At 32.8% G+C, this 13,383-nt stretch overlaps 1 protein-coding gene across 3 annotated transcripts in view; it reads right to left on the bottom strand.

The window, feature by feature from the left end:
* Positions 1–13,383, bottom strand: part of ATF6 (activating transcription factor 6) — a 185,183-nt gene that overhangs the window by 130,838 nt on the left and 40,962 nt on the right. For all 3 annotated transcript variants that reach the window (XM_031936786.1, XM_031936788.1, XM_031936787.1), the window contains exons 8-9: positions 4,253–4,438; positions 2,756–2,847 (exon numbers count right to left, since the gene is read on the bottom strand). In XM_031936786.1, coding sequence (XP_031792646.1) covers positions 2,756–2,847; positions 4,253–4,438 — 278 coding nt within the window. The remainder of the gene's footprint in view (positions 1–2,755; positions 2,848–4,252; positions 4,439–13,383) is intronic.

Here is a 13,383-nt window from a genome sequence, read left to right as displayed (position 1 = left end):
GCCTTCCTTAACATTTTTTTCACTAATTCTCTTGATATTCTTTTTTTTTTCTTCAATAGTATTATATTTTTCCAGATATATGTAAAGATAGTTTTCAAATTCCTTTTGTTTGTTTGTTTGTTTTTTTGACAAATGGTAGGTTTATTTAGTCCACATTCATTTTTGTAAGATTTTGTGTTGTGAATTTTTTCTCCCTCCTCCATTATAGCTCCTCTTCCTAAGACAGCAAAATATCTGATCTAGGCTATATATGTACAATACTTTTCAACATCTTTTCCTTTTTGTCATGTACAAGAAAAATCAGTTGTACAAGAGAAAAACCACAGAAAGAAAAAGCAAGCAAAGAAACAAAACAGGAGAAAATATTATGCTTCATTTCACATTCATAGTTCTCTCTCTGGATGTGGATGGCATTTTCAACAAGTCTATAGGAACTGTCTTGGATCACCACATTGCTGAGTAGAGCTAAGTCTCTCATGGTGGATCATCACATAATCTTGCTGTTTCTGTGTATAATGTTCTGCTCACTTCACCCAGCGTCAGTTCATGTAAGTCTTTATGCCTTTTCTGAAATCAGTCCGCTCTTCATTTCTTATAGAACAATCATACTTCATAACATTTATATACCATAATTTATCCAGTCATTCTCCAACTGATGAGCAATGGGCATCCACTCAGTTTCCAGTTCCTTCCTGCTACAAAAATTTTTGAACATGTGGGATCTTTTCCCTTTTTTTAATGATCTCTTTGGAATACATTGGAGACACTGATAGATCAGTTTGATAGCCCTTTAGGCATAGTCCCAAATTGCTCTCCAGAATGGTTGGATCATTTTATAATTCCACCAACAATGCATCAACAATTTCCCCACATGCCCTCCAACATTTATCATTACTTTTTCCTGTCATCTTAGCCAATCTAAGAGGTATGAAGTGGTACCTCAGAATTATCTTAATTTGCATTTCTCTAATCAGTAGTGATTTAGAAAATTATTTTCACATGGCTAGAAATGGCTTTAATTTCTTCATCAGAAAATTTGTATGTTCATATCCTTTGGTCATTTATCAATTGGGGAATGACTTGTATTCTTATAAATTTGAGTCAATTCTCTATGTTTTATAATTGAGCTAGCTGTAAATTAAAAAAAAAATTTCTTAGCTTTTTGCTTCCCTTCTCATATTAGCTACACTGGTTTTGTTTGTGCAAAACCTTTTTAGTTTAATGTTATCCAAGTTATCCATTTTGCATTTTATAATGTTCTTCTTTGGCCATAGCCCTCCCTTCTCCACAGATCTGACTATCCTTTGTTCTCCTGATTTGCTTATAGTATCACTCTTTATGTCTAAACCATGAATCCATTTTAACCTTATCTTGATATAGGACATGAGATGTGGGTCTATCCCTCATTTCTGCCATACTATTTTTCAATTTTCCAAGCAATTTTTGTTAAATAGTGAGTTCTTATCCCAGAAGCTGGAGTCTGGTTCATCAAACAGTAGATTCCTACAGTCACTGACTTATTATGTCACATGTTCTTAACCTATTCTACTAATCTACTACTCTATTTGTTAGCCAGTACCAAATGGTTTTGATAACTGCAGCTATATAATATAGCTAGATCACCTTCCTTTGCATTTTTTTTCATTAATTCCCTTAATATTCTTGACTTTTTGTTATTCCAGATGAATTCTTTGATTGTCTTTTAGTTTTATGAAATAACGTTTAAAAATTTTTTTTCATTTTTTTTTAAAAAAGGCAACTGATGTTAAGTGACTTGCATAGAGTCACACATCTAGCAAGGAAGTATTTGAGGCGGAATTTAAATTCAGGTCTTCCTGATGCCATGGTTGCTGCTTTATCCACTGTGCCATCTAGTGGCTAGTAGAAGTTATAAAGAGACAAAGTTAAATTGCTATAAAGAAAACCTTTCTAAAAATCCAAGTTGTCCAAGTAGAATGCACTGCCTTAAGAATTAGTAGATTTTCCCTCATTAGAAGGACTCATGCATTCTCATTAAGGATGTTGTAATCAAAATTACTTTCTGAGTATGAGTTAAAAGAAATGACCACCAAAGTCTCTTCCCATTACATTCTGTAATGTCATTCGGCCATTATTAAAACAAGTGAGCAAAAGTTACAAAGCGACAGCTTTAAAACCATTACGAGAAAGAAATATCTCTATCACACACTGGTATCCAAGTGTAGATATAAGTGTTGAATTAGGAATCAGTGAGTTCCCATTTCTTGGAGGTATGGAAGTAAAAGTGAAAGGCCACTTTCTGGGACTTTTTGGAAGATAATTCTCTATGAGTTGCATATTAAATTACCTCTAGAAACATAAACTCAACTAAATACTTTACAAATACTCACTCAAAATCTATAAAAATCTAGCTAGAACACAATCTCTTGTTGTTCTCCCACCTAGATCCAACTTGTGTCTGACTTCATTCAGCTGACTTAGAATCAGTGATGCTAAATCATTTTACTGATTAAGCTGAATAATGAAACAGAAAGTGGTCATATCGGTAACTCAGGATATGAAAGCAAATTCATTTATAATATGGTTAGAAAAAAATGAAGGACTTTTTTAGCCATCTTTTTTTTTAAAGCCTCATCTAATATGAAAGGGATAATAATGCTGACCAACAGTTCTAACATCATTTCATATCAATAAACATTATCTTTTAAAAATGACAATGATAAATATTTTCCTATTTACATTTTTAATAACCAAATCAAAATATATAAATGTGTACCTTATGGGACCATAGTTCAGCATTATGAAGGCCAGCACAACCATCACACATACAGCTCTCCGTTTTGGACTGGGGACTTTGAGCTTCTGGTTCTACAAAGAAGGTTCACATTACACAATCAATCTTGCATTAGTTGCATCAAGAATTTACCAGCATATGATAACCATTTTACTAGCTCACTACAAGGAACACAGGGAGAAAACACATTAGTTTTCAAGTGCAAAAATGTATTTCCTCTCATCAAATGGGTGTATATCTGCAAAACTGTTTTAAATATTACTGAGTCTTGAGACTTCATCAAATTCTTGATTCCCTCTGGTAATGAAAGATAAAGACAGCAATGGATAGACAAAATATAGATCATCTAAACATATCATGTTAGTCATCAGTTTCAACTACCATTCATTCAAGTTGTTAAGCTTAAATATAAATTCACTAAGTTGTTACATTCAAACAGATTTCAATTTCATTTCCTCTTCCTTGCATGTCTCTGATAAACTAAGAATGAATAAAATCTAAGTAACAGGAGGAAAGAAAAATAAATTTCCAAATAATCACAAATATGGACAATTAGAATTGGATTAAAAATTAGCCTTATATGGCTATATAAAAGAAATTATCTTTTTTATTAGACTATGTAAACTATATGTTTCTTTTTAAAGAATTAATCAGGGGCAGCTAGGTGGCGCAGTGGATAGAGCAGTCAGGAGGACCTGAGTTCAAATATGATCTCAGATATTTATCACTTTCTAGCTGTGTAACACTGGGCCAGTCACAACCCCAAATGCCTCAGTCAAAAAAGAAAAAAAAAGAAGAAGAATTAATCAAAAGGTGAGGGAAAAGTTTTTCTACAGAATATAATTTTTAAATTACTACTATGTGGCACACAATCAGGAGAAAATAGATAAAGAACAATGAGTCACTCATATTGCCGCTCCAAAGTGGGTTGGTTGTAATATGTTTTTGCTATTCATCTGCAAAAATTTTGAGATGTTTGTAATCTTTACTGAGATATTAGAAAAACAGGAAAAACAGTGAAAGAAATCTTATTTAGAAACTATCCAATTGTACTAATAAAACCACCATTTCTTGAGAACATAAAGAGGAAATATGACTTGAATAACTCAATCATCTAAATGCCTCAAAATGATTGTCCTCATCAAAACAAAAAGGCAAAACAGCGAGTGGTGAGATGTATAGTAATTATGAATCTGAGAGAGCTTTCTTTCCAATGCTTTATCTTGACTATAGAAAAGATCACTCAAAACCTATTTCCCCAGAACTACTTTGCTCACAATAATTTGACTATGAAGTTAAGTTCCTTAATAGTTTTATACCTAGTAAGTTAATAGCTCCTTAACCCAACACTAAAGTCAAAGATAGGCATAAGCAAGGATTCTTTCATTTTTGTATTTCTACCTCCTGTGCCCACCCAGCACCCAGGATTTGTGTATCTTAAGTACTTGGTAAACATTTGTTAAATTGAGTAACACCTACCTCTGATACTACTTCATCTAGCTGCCGCTTCAGGGATCCATTTTCTTTTTTAAGTCTCTCATTTTCTGAAAGGGCTGCTTTTAACCTTGCCTCCAAACCTAACATATATTCTTTCTTCTTCTTACGAGATTGACAGGCTGACTCTCGATTTTTGATCATGCGCTGCTGTCTCCGTAGAACAGTCACCTAAGGAAAGAGACAGAGTTGATTAAATTTGAAACCTATCTTGTTTATTCATCCCTTAAATGTCATATAATCCTGGGAAGTTATTTGTTTACAAGTCTTTTACATGCTGTTAACCTCATCATAAATTACTTGTATTATATTAACAAAGGTTCATTTTCATCTTAGTGTAATTTAGAGTCCTTTTGCTAAATGCTGAGGTGACCTGTGTAAAAGATCCAATGATTGAACATATTTCTCTAAAAACTATCCTAGTTATATTCACAAAGAATCACTTCACTACACAATGATTATTTGCTAGATTATAGCAATTCTCAGAGACCAACAACTAAGTTATAGTGGGAATATCTACACTGACAAAATTATAGATCACTCATTTATTGAAATTATCTGGAGTCAGTTAGTTATTTTTCATTTAATTATATTTTGAAAATTGCTTAAATGCATAATTATGCTTATATGTGATTATGAAACAAATCTTACATACCAAATGGCCCTTTTCTCTCATTAATCTATGAACACAACACCTGATTCCTATATAATAGTGGTAGCTCCTTTTTATCAATGCACAAGTGATTTGAGAGAAAAACTCTCTTTTTCCTTTCCCTCCTAAACAATTTAGAGTTATTGCTTTAGATCATAATTATATTAATACACTCAACCACTTAAAGAATTCATTCACTGTTGAATGAATTTAATGAATGAAAGGATTTAAACAGTGACCTGTTTCTTTAACAATGAATCCCAGATTTACATCTCTAACCCTAATCTCTCAGCTATACTTCAGGCCTATGTTCTGAGTGGTATACAGGGTACCTTCTTTTGTAAGTCCCATAATCACTTCAGACTCAACATATACAAATTAAAGTTATATCCACCTCCTTACTGTTAGGAAAAAAACAAATAAACCTTCCCTCCTTACTGGGAGTTTACTGCCTGTGCTATATCACTAATGTTCCAGGCTCCCTGGCTAGAAATCCTGGAATCATCTTTGATTATTCTTCTCTCTCATCATCTGTTTAAAAATATATTTACAAGTCACCATGTTTTCTTCCTTCAAAGTATTTGTCAGATATTAGATTATTATTCACTCCATTTCCATCTATCACTGTTTGTGAAAATGGAGTGAAATCTCACATTCTGATTACTCCAATAGATCCAAGTCCTTTCTCTCAATCCATATCACTGAAAATCAAAAACAAATTCCTCTCTCAAGCTTTCTGAAATACAACTCTATCCTTTCCCCTCCACTACTTCCCTATTTCCCCTTCCCTATTCAACATCCAATAGTCAATATTTTCCATACATCCCAAACTCACTCCCCACTCTGTACTTTTATTAAGATTTTTCTTACTGAGAATGTTTCTCTACTCTTCTTTCTGCCTATATAAATCCTACTCATTCTTTATGTTCCGATATAATCCCAATTTTATTCAACTTTTCTAGTATATATATCTTTTCTTTCATTTTTTATAATTAGCACCACACAAACTAGTTTTAATCAGGGTAAAGAGGAAGTCATAAATGAATAGACCAGAAAGCACAAAGGGATGAGAAAATCACAGCAGTCTAACCAAACAAGAAATAAAGAGTTTTAAATAATCCAGTCTCATAAAAATATGTTGAAGAAGCCATAAATGAAGTCCTATTAAAAAATCCTCAGAGCAAGATGAATTTAAAATTATAGAGAATTCTATAAAAGAAAAATTAATTCTAGTACTTCATGAATTACTTGCAAAGTAGGAAATGGAAGCCTATTTAATTCCTTCTATGATGAAAAGGCAATAAAATAATATAAACTATTGCTCAACAGTTCTACTGAACATAAAAGATACAGTATTAGCAAAAAGTCTATAGTATATTTAAAAGATTATACACACTATGGTCAGGTTGGATTTATACAAAAAATAAAGGCCTCATTAAATATTAGGAATACTATAAGCTACAGATCACAACAGATTAAAAACAAATCACAAAATTATATAAATAGTTGCAGAAAAGGTTTTTGAAAAAACAAAATGTCTTAATAGCAAAAAGCACAATAAATGGATCTTTTCTTAATATGGCAAATTATATCTATCTAAAATCAAGAGAAAGTATTATATTTATTGTAGACTACTAGTATATCTGGAATAGTCTGATCCAATTATTATTTCTAATCATCTCATTCCCTAATCACTTGTCTTACCACCCTTAAAAAACCACATATAGTTGTAAAGTATTCTCCATTTAAAACTCACCACATAAAAAGTGGTATTATATTATTAAACAAGCATCTGCACATTTATTTGGCCATAAAAGAGGTTTATGTAAAAAAAACAAAAAAAAACAAAAAAAACTTTCATAAATGGCTTAATTCTTTTTAAAAGTTGGATTAATTCAACAATCAATATTCTAGTCATATTCTCTTTTATTTTTTTCAATTAAAAGTATTTGTGGGTGGGTAAACCATAGGTTTATAGGTCAAAGTGGAAGAATAGACTAATAACCTTTTCAGCATGTAATGCTGCTAGTACTTGAAAGGCACAAATGATTACATACTGAAGACAGAGTAAAATATGATTATTGGAAGTTCATACTAATATTATAGACTGATGCATATGTCAAATCTTGGTTATATTTGGCATGAATTATCTACAAGCTTCACATGCTTATGTGTCCTGATTTTTTTATCTCTAAATCTTCTGAGATTATGAGGTCTATCATTAAAAGGATCAATAGCCTCTCTATCTTGTTTGGTTATAAAGACTATGGATTAACCTGAGCAAAATACTTTTAATTTTATTTGAAACTGCTTCCAGGTCACAACTAGGTGGTAAAATGGATAGAGCACCAGCCCTGGAGTCAGAAGGATATGAGGACCTGAATTTCAAACTGACCTCAGACATTTGACACCAAGATAAGGTCAAAATGGGTTCATGACCTAGGCATAAAGAATAAGATTGTAAATAAATTAGAAGAACATAGGATAGTTTACCTCTCAGACCTGTGAAAGAGGAAGGAATTTATGACCAAAGAAGAACTAGAGATCATTACTGATCACAAAATAGAAAATTTGATTATATCAAATTGAAAAGTTTTTGTACAAACAAAATTAATGCAGACAAGATTAGAAGGGAAGCAATTAACTGGGAAAATATTTTTGCAGTCAAAGGTTCTGATAAAGGCCTCATTTCCAAAATATGTAGAGAATTGACTCTAATTTATAAGAAATCAAGCCATTCTCCAATTTATAAATGGTCAAAGGATATGAACAGACAATTCTCAGACGAAGAAACTGAAACTATTTCTAGCTATATGAAAAGATGCTCCAAGTGATTATTAATCAGAGAAATACAAATTAAGACAACTCAGATACCACCACACACCTGTCAGATAAGCTAGAATGACAGGGAAAGATAATGCGGAATGTTGGAGGGATGTGGGAAAACTGGGACACTGATGCATTGTTAGTGGAATTGTGAATACATCCAGCCATTCTGGAGAGCAATGTGGAACTATGCTCAAAAAGTTATCAAACTGTGCATACCCTTTGACCCAGCAGTGTTACTACTGGGCTTATATCCTAAAGAGATTTTAAAGAAGGGAAAGGGACCTGTATGTGCACGAATGTTTGTGGCAGCCCTCTTTGTAGTGGCCAGAAACTGGAAACTGAGTGGATGCCCATCAATTGGAGAATGGTTGAATAAATTGTGTTATATGAATATAATGGAATATTATTGTTTGGTAAGAAATGACCACAGGATGATTTCAGAAAGGCCTGGAGAGACTTACATGAACTGATGCTGAGTGAAATGAGCAGGACCCGGAGGTCATTACATATTTCAACAACAATACTATATGATGATCAATTCTGATGGATGTGGCCCTCTTCAACAATGAGATGAACCAAATCAGTTCCAATGGAGCAGGAATGAAATGAATCGGCTACACCCAGCGAAAGAACTCTGGGAGATGACTATGAACCACTACATCGAATTCCCAATCCCTATATTTTTGCCCGCCTGCATTTTTGATTTCCTTCACAGGCTAACTGTACAATATTTCGGAGTTCGATTCTTTTTGTACAGCAAAATAATGGTTTGAACATGTATACCTATTTTGTATTTAATTTATACTCTAATATATTTAACAAGTATTGCTTAACTTGCCATCTGGGGAAAGAGATGGGGGAAAGGAGAGAAAAAGTTGGAACAAAAGGTTTTGCAATTGTCAATACTGAAAAATTACCCATGCATATAGCTTGCAAATAAAAAGGTATAATAGAGAGAGAGAGAGAGAGAGAGAGAGAGAGAGAGAGAGAGAGAGAGTCTTTTATTCTAATTCTATTCTCCCTAAGTAAGGAGAAATGGTAAGCTTGATTTTCACTAAGCTGAAGATATGCATGGCTATGAATATCTCAAAAATCCATTTACAATGTTGGATGTCTGTTGTCTCAGTATTTTCTTTTCTTTTCTTTTTTTTTTTTTTTGTCCTAATCTCACCCCCCTTTCTTTGTTCCTTCCTCATATACCAGGAGCCTGGATTTAAATTTTAGTTCTAACATTAAGCACTTGTGTGACCTCCAACAAGCTACTGGGCCTCTTTGGACCTGTTTTGTCCTCATTAAAATGATCTCAGGTGCCAGTTAGCTCTATATCTTTGATGCTAAAAGGAAACTATGTACAGAACATGAGAGACTCCTCAGGTACAATATAAAAAATTTCCTAACAGTAACATTGTTAAATAAGTAATAGTGAAGAGATTACAATGAAACAGATTTAATTGTGTCTTCGTTTGCCGGTGTCTTCCCTGAGCATAGTAAGAATGATCTTGTAGGGTCATCCTTCAACATATGATTTAAATATGACCTTCTCTATCCAGACACCCCGAATACTTTCTTCTAATACCACTTCCCCTATTAACAAAGACCCAAAGCTATTACTAGAATCCCATCATTTGAAAATGAAATATATATATATATATATGGAAAAGCTTGATGTCTATAATGCTCTAATAGCTAGGTTTTCACACATGATGGCTTTCTGTGATCCTGGCAAGTCACTTACCCACTGTGTGGTTCAGGAAACTCTCTAAGACAAAGAATTGACACAAGAAAGTACCAATCTGCACTGATAAAGGGAGTTTTCAGAATTCCTTGTGGCCATTTCCTGTCATACTCACAAAATTACCTTTGAGAATATCTTTTTCTGTGGTTTCATACTCAAGAATTCATAATGATATTCTCAAAAAAAAAAAAAAAAAAAGACTCTAATCCATTCTCATTGGAAACTCCTACCCTGGTAGGCTTGACCAACTTGAGCAAGTTCCTCAATTCCTTCTCTTTCAAGCTCATTCAAAATTGGCCTGAGAACATCTCTTATTGTGTGTCCCAGTCCCAACTTTCTCAGAAACACAAAACAGGACACATTTCCATAAGGCCAAAAACAGTAAGCTGAGCCAGAGGAGACAAACAAATTCACACTAATAAGCTAGTGAATGGAAAGAATCCAAATTATCTAAGAAAAGCAAATTCCCTGATTCATAAATAAAGTGTTTCAAGTATGAAATTATGGTTTTGTTCTGTAATAGTCTAGAGAATTAGGTCAGTCAGAATTGGGTGCAATGGTTTTTTAAAATTCTAGCTATCTGTAATATCGAGTGGTAAATCATGTTTAGGTTATCCTTAAATTACTCTCCCTTTGTTGTTTAGCATATGCCTCTCTTCTTCAATGAGTGTTTGAAATTATAATGCTGAGAAAACCTATATGTTTTGCCTTCATCTCTATCTTCTCCAAATGGACTAGGTGCTCTGGTCAGCTAGAACATACAAGTTTATACTGGCTGAAACATCCAAAGACTTCTATATATCAGTTCATTCTCTTGATCATTACAGAATTACTTAGAAGAATCTTTGAGATTTACCTCTGTTACAGAATAACAAGATTAAAATATCACTTTGTAAATTAAATCAAAAAGTAAATATAGTCCAATTCAGCTATCATGGAATATACATCTCTAGGATGACTAATTCTAGCTTACAGACCAATGCTAAGAACAGAATTTCTCTGAACTAGTATTGTATCTTAATAACTAATCACGAAGACTTAACATAGAATGCTAACAAATAAAACTGCTACACTGTCTTTTCTAAATTAAAATACAATGAGAGAAAATAAAATGCCAATGATCAAGACCAAGACAGAATATAAAAGTTCATTGAGATGGACTCAATTCCTAGCTATTATGACCAATGGCACTAGTGTCCAATCAATTAATTCTCTGGATAAGATTAATTATGTAAAAGAAAAACAATCAGAAGACCTAACTCAGAAATCTTTAAATAAATAACATACTCTCATAACACTGTCTTTTCTAAACAAAGTATTAGAGCTAAATAATAAATAATAATCATGTGAATGATAATGACAAGACATTAATTGTTATTAGGATACATCAGACTTATGAAAGATGGTATTGTACTGAATGTACAAAAGATTCAGTCTGTCTTAACAAAGTCCAAATATTCTAGAAAAGATCTGGAGGATAGACAGTGACAGAAAAAATCCTGAGTCAAGAAATACAAACTAAAAACAGTAATCCATAAAACAATTCTTGCTAATTACATAAAAGTTGATCAGGCCTGTTACATATACAAAATTAAAAAATTATAAATTCATTGAAACAACTATTAGGATTGTGCATATAAGACAAAACTAATTAATTTGCTTATTCAGGGATACTCCAATCAGACTTACTAAAAGGGTATTTACTGAATTAAAAAAATTCATCTGGTTTAACAAAAAGTCAAGAATCTCAAGAAAAATATTGGGGGGGAGGGTAGAAGTGGGGAAGGAAGTGCCTAGCAGGTCTAGATATCAAACTGTACTGCAAAACAGTAATCCGCAAAATTATTCTACTCTAATTAAGCAAAAAGTTGATCAGTGGAACCTGTTACATATACAAAATTTAAAAACAATTTAATAAATTCATAGAAACCAACTATTAGGATTTTGTCACTATATAACAAAAACAGATGAGAAAACTAGAAAGCAGTATGACAAAAATTAGGTTAGACCAACATCGATATCATATACCCTTATAACTTCCAAATGGCTATAAGACCTAGATATTCAAGATCTCATTATAAATTAGAGAAGCATGAAAGAGGTATCTTTCCCAACTATGGAAAGAAGACTTCATGACCAACCAAGGGATAGAGAGAATTCTAGTAGATAAAATAGACAATTTTGTTTATATAAAACATAAACACTTTTGCCTAAATAAGATAAATGCTGGGTATTGGCTAAGAAATAAGAGTAGTTGATCACTGGAATAGATTAGGTTAAGAGGACAAAACAGTCAATAACCTTAATACTCTAGTGTTTGACAAACCCAAAGACCCCAGCTTTTGGGATAAGAACTCACTGTTTGACAAAAATTGCTGGGAAAATTGGAAACTAGTATGGCAGAAACTAGGCATTGGCCCACACTTAACAGCATACACCAAAATAAGGTCAAAATGGGTTCATAACCTAGGCATAAAGAATGAGATTATAAATAAATTAGAGGAACACAGGATAGTTTACCTCTGTGGAAGAGGAAGGAATTTATGACCAAAGAAGAACTAGAGATCATTACTGATCACAAAATTGAAAATTTTGATTATATAAAATTGAAAAGTTTTTGTACAAACAAAACTAATGCAGACAAGATTAGAAGGGAAACAATAAACTGGGAAAACATTTTTACAGTCAAAGGTTTTGATAAAGGCCTCATTTCCAAAATACATAGAGAATTGACTCTAATTTATAAAAAAAATCAAGCCACTCTCCAATTGATAAATGGTCAAAGGATATGAACAGACAATTCTAAGACAATGAAATTGAAACTATATCTAGCCATAAGAAAAGATGCTCCAAATCATTATTAATCAGAAAAATAAAAATTAAGACAACTCTGAGATACCACTACATACCTGTCAGACTGGCTAGAATGACAGGGAAAAATAATGCAGAATATTGGAGGGGATGTGGGAAAACAGGGTCACTAACACATTGTTGGTGGAACTGTGAATATATCCAGCCATTCTGGAGAGCAATTTGGAACTATGCTCAAAAAGTTATCAAACTGTGCATACCCTTTGACCCAGCAGTGTTACTACTGGGCTTATATCCTAAAGAGATTTTAGAGAAGTGAAAGGGACCTGTATGTGCAAGAATGTTTGTGGCAGCCCTCTTTGTAGTGGCCAGAAACTGGAAACTGTTAGATGCCCATCAATTGGAGAATGGTTGAATAAATTGTGGTATATGAATATTATGGAATATTATTGTTTGGTAAGAAACGACCAACAGGATGATTTCAGAAAGGCCTGGAGAAACTTACACAAACTGATGCTGAGTGAAACGAACAGGGCCAGGAGATCATTATACACTTCAACAATACTATATGATAATCAATTCTGATAGATCTGGCCATCTTCAGCAATGAGATGAAATCAGTTCTAATGGAGCAGTAATGAACTGAACTAGCTACACCCAGCAAAAGAACTCTGGGAGATGACTATGAACCATTACATTGAATTCCTAATCCCTATATTTTTGCCCGCCTGCATTTTTGATTTCCTTCACAGGCTAACTGTACAGTATTTTGGAGTTCAATTCTTTTTGTACAGCAAAATAATGGTTTGGACATGTATACCTATTTTGTATTTAATTTATACTCTAATATATTTAACATGTATTGATCATCCTGCCATCTAGGGTAAGGGGTGGGGAGAAAAAGGGGAAAAATTAGAACAAAAGGTTTGGCAATTGTCAATGCTGTAAAATTACCCATGAATATAACTTGTAAATAAAAAGCTATTAAAATTTTAAAAAAATAAATAAGATAAATGCAGTTAAAATTAGAAGGAAAATTTTTTTAAATCTTTGCAGCAAATTTCTCTAATAAACATCAAATATTCAAGA

Source organism: Sarcophilus harrisii, chromosome 4 (genome assembly GCF_902635505.1).
Source record: "Sarcophilus harrisii chromosome 4, mSarHar1.11, whole genome shotgun sequence".
NCBI classification, from domain to species: Eukaryota; Metazoa; Chordata; class Mammalia; order Dasyuromorphia; family Dasyuridae; genus Sarcophilus; species Sarcophilus harrisii.
Note: the sequence above shows the minus strand (reverse complement) of the source record. Positions and strands in the feature narration are given on the sequence as shown.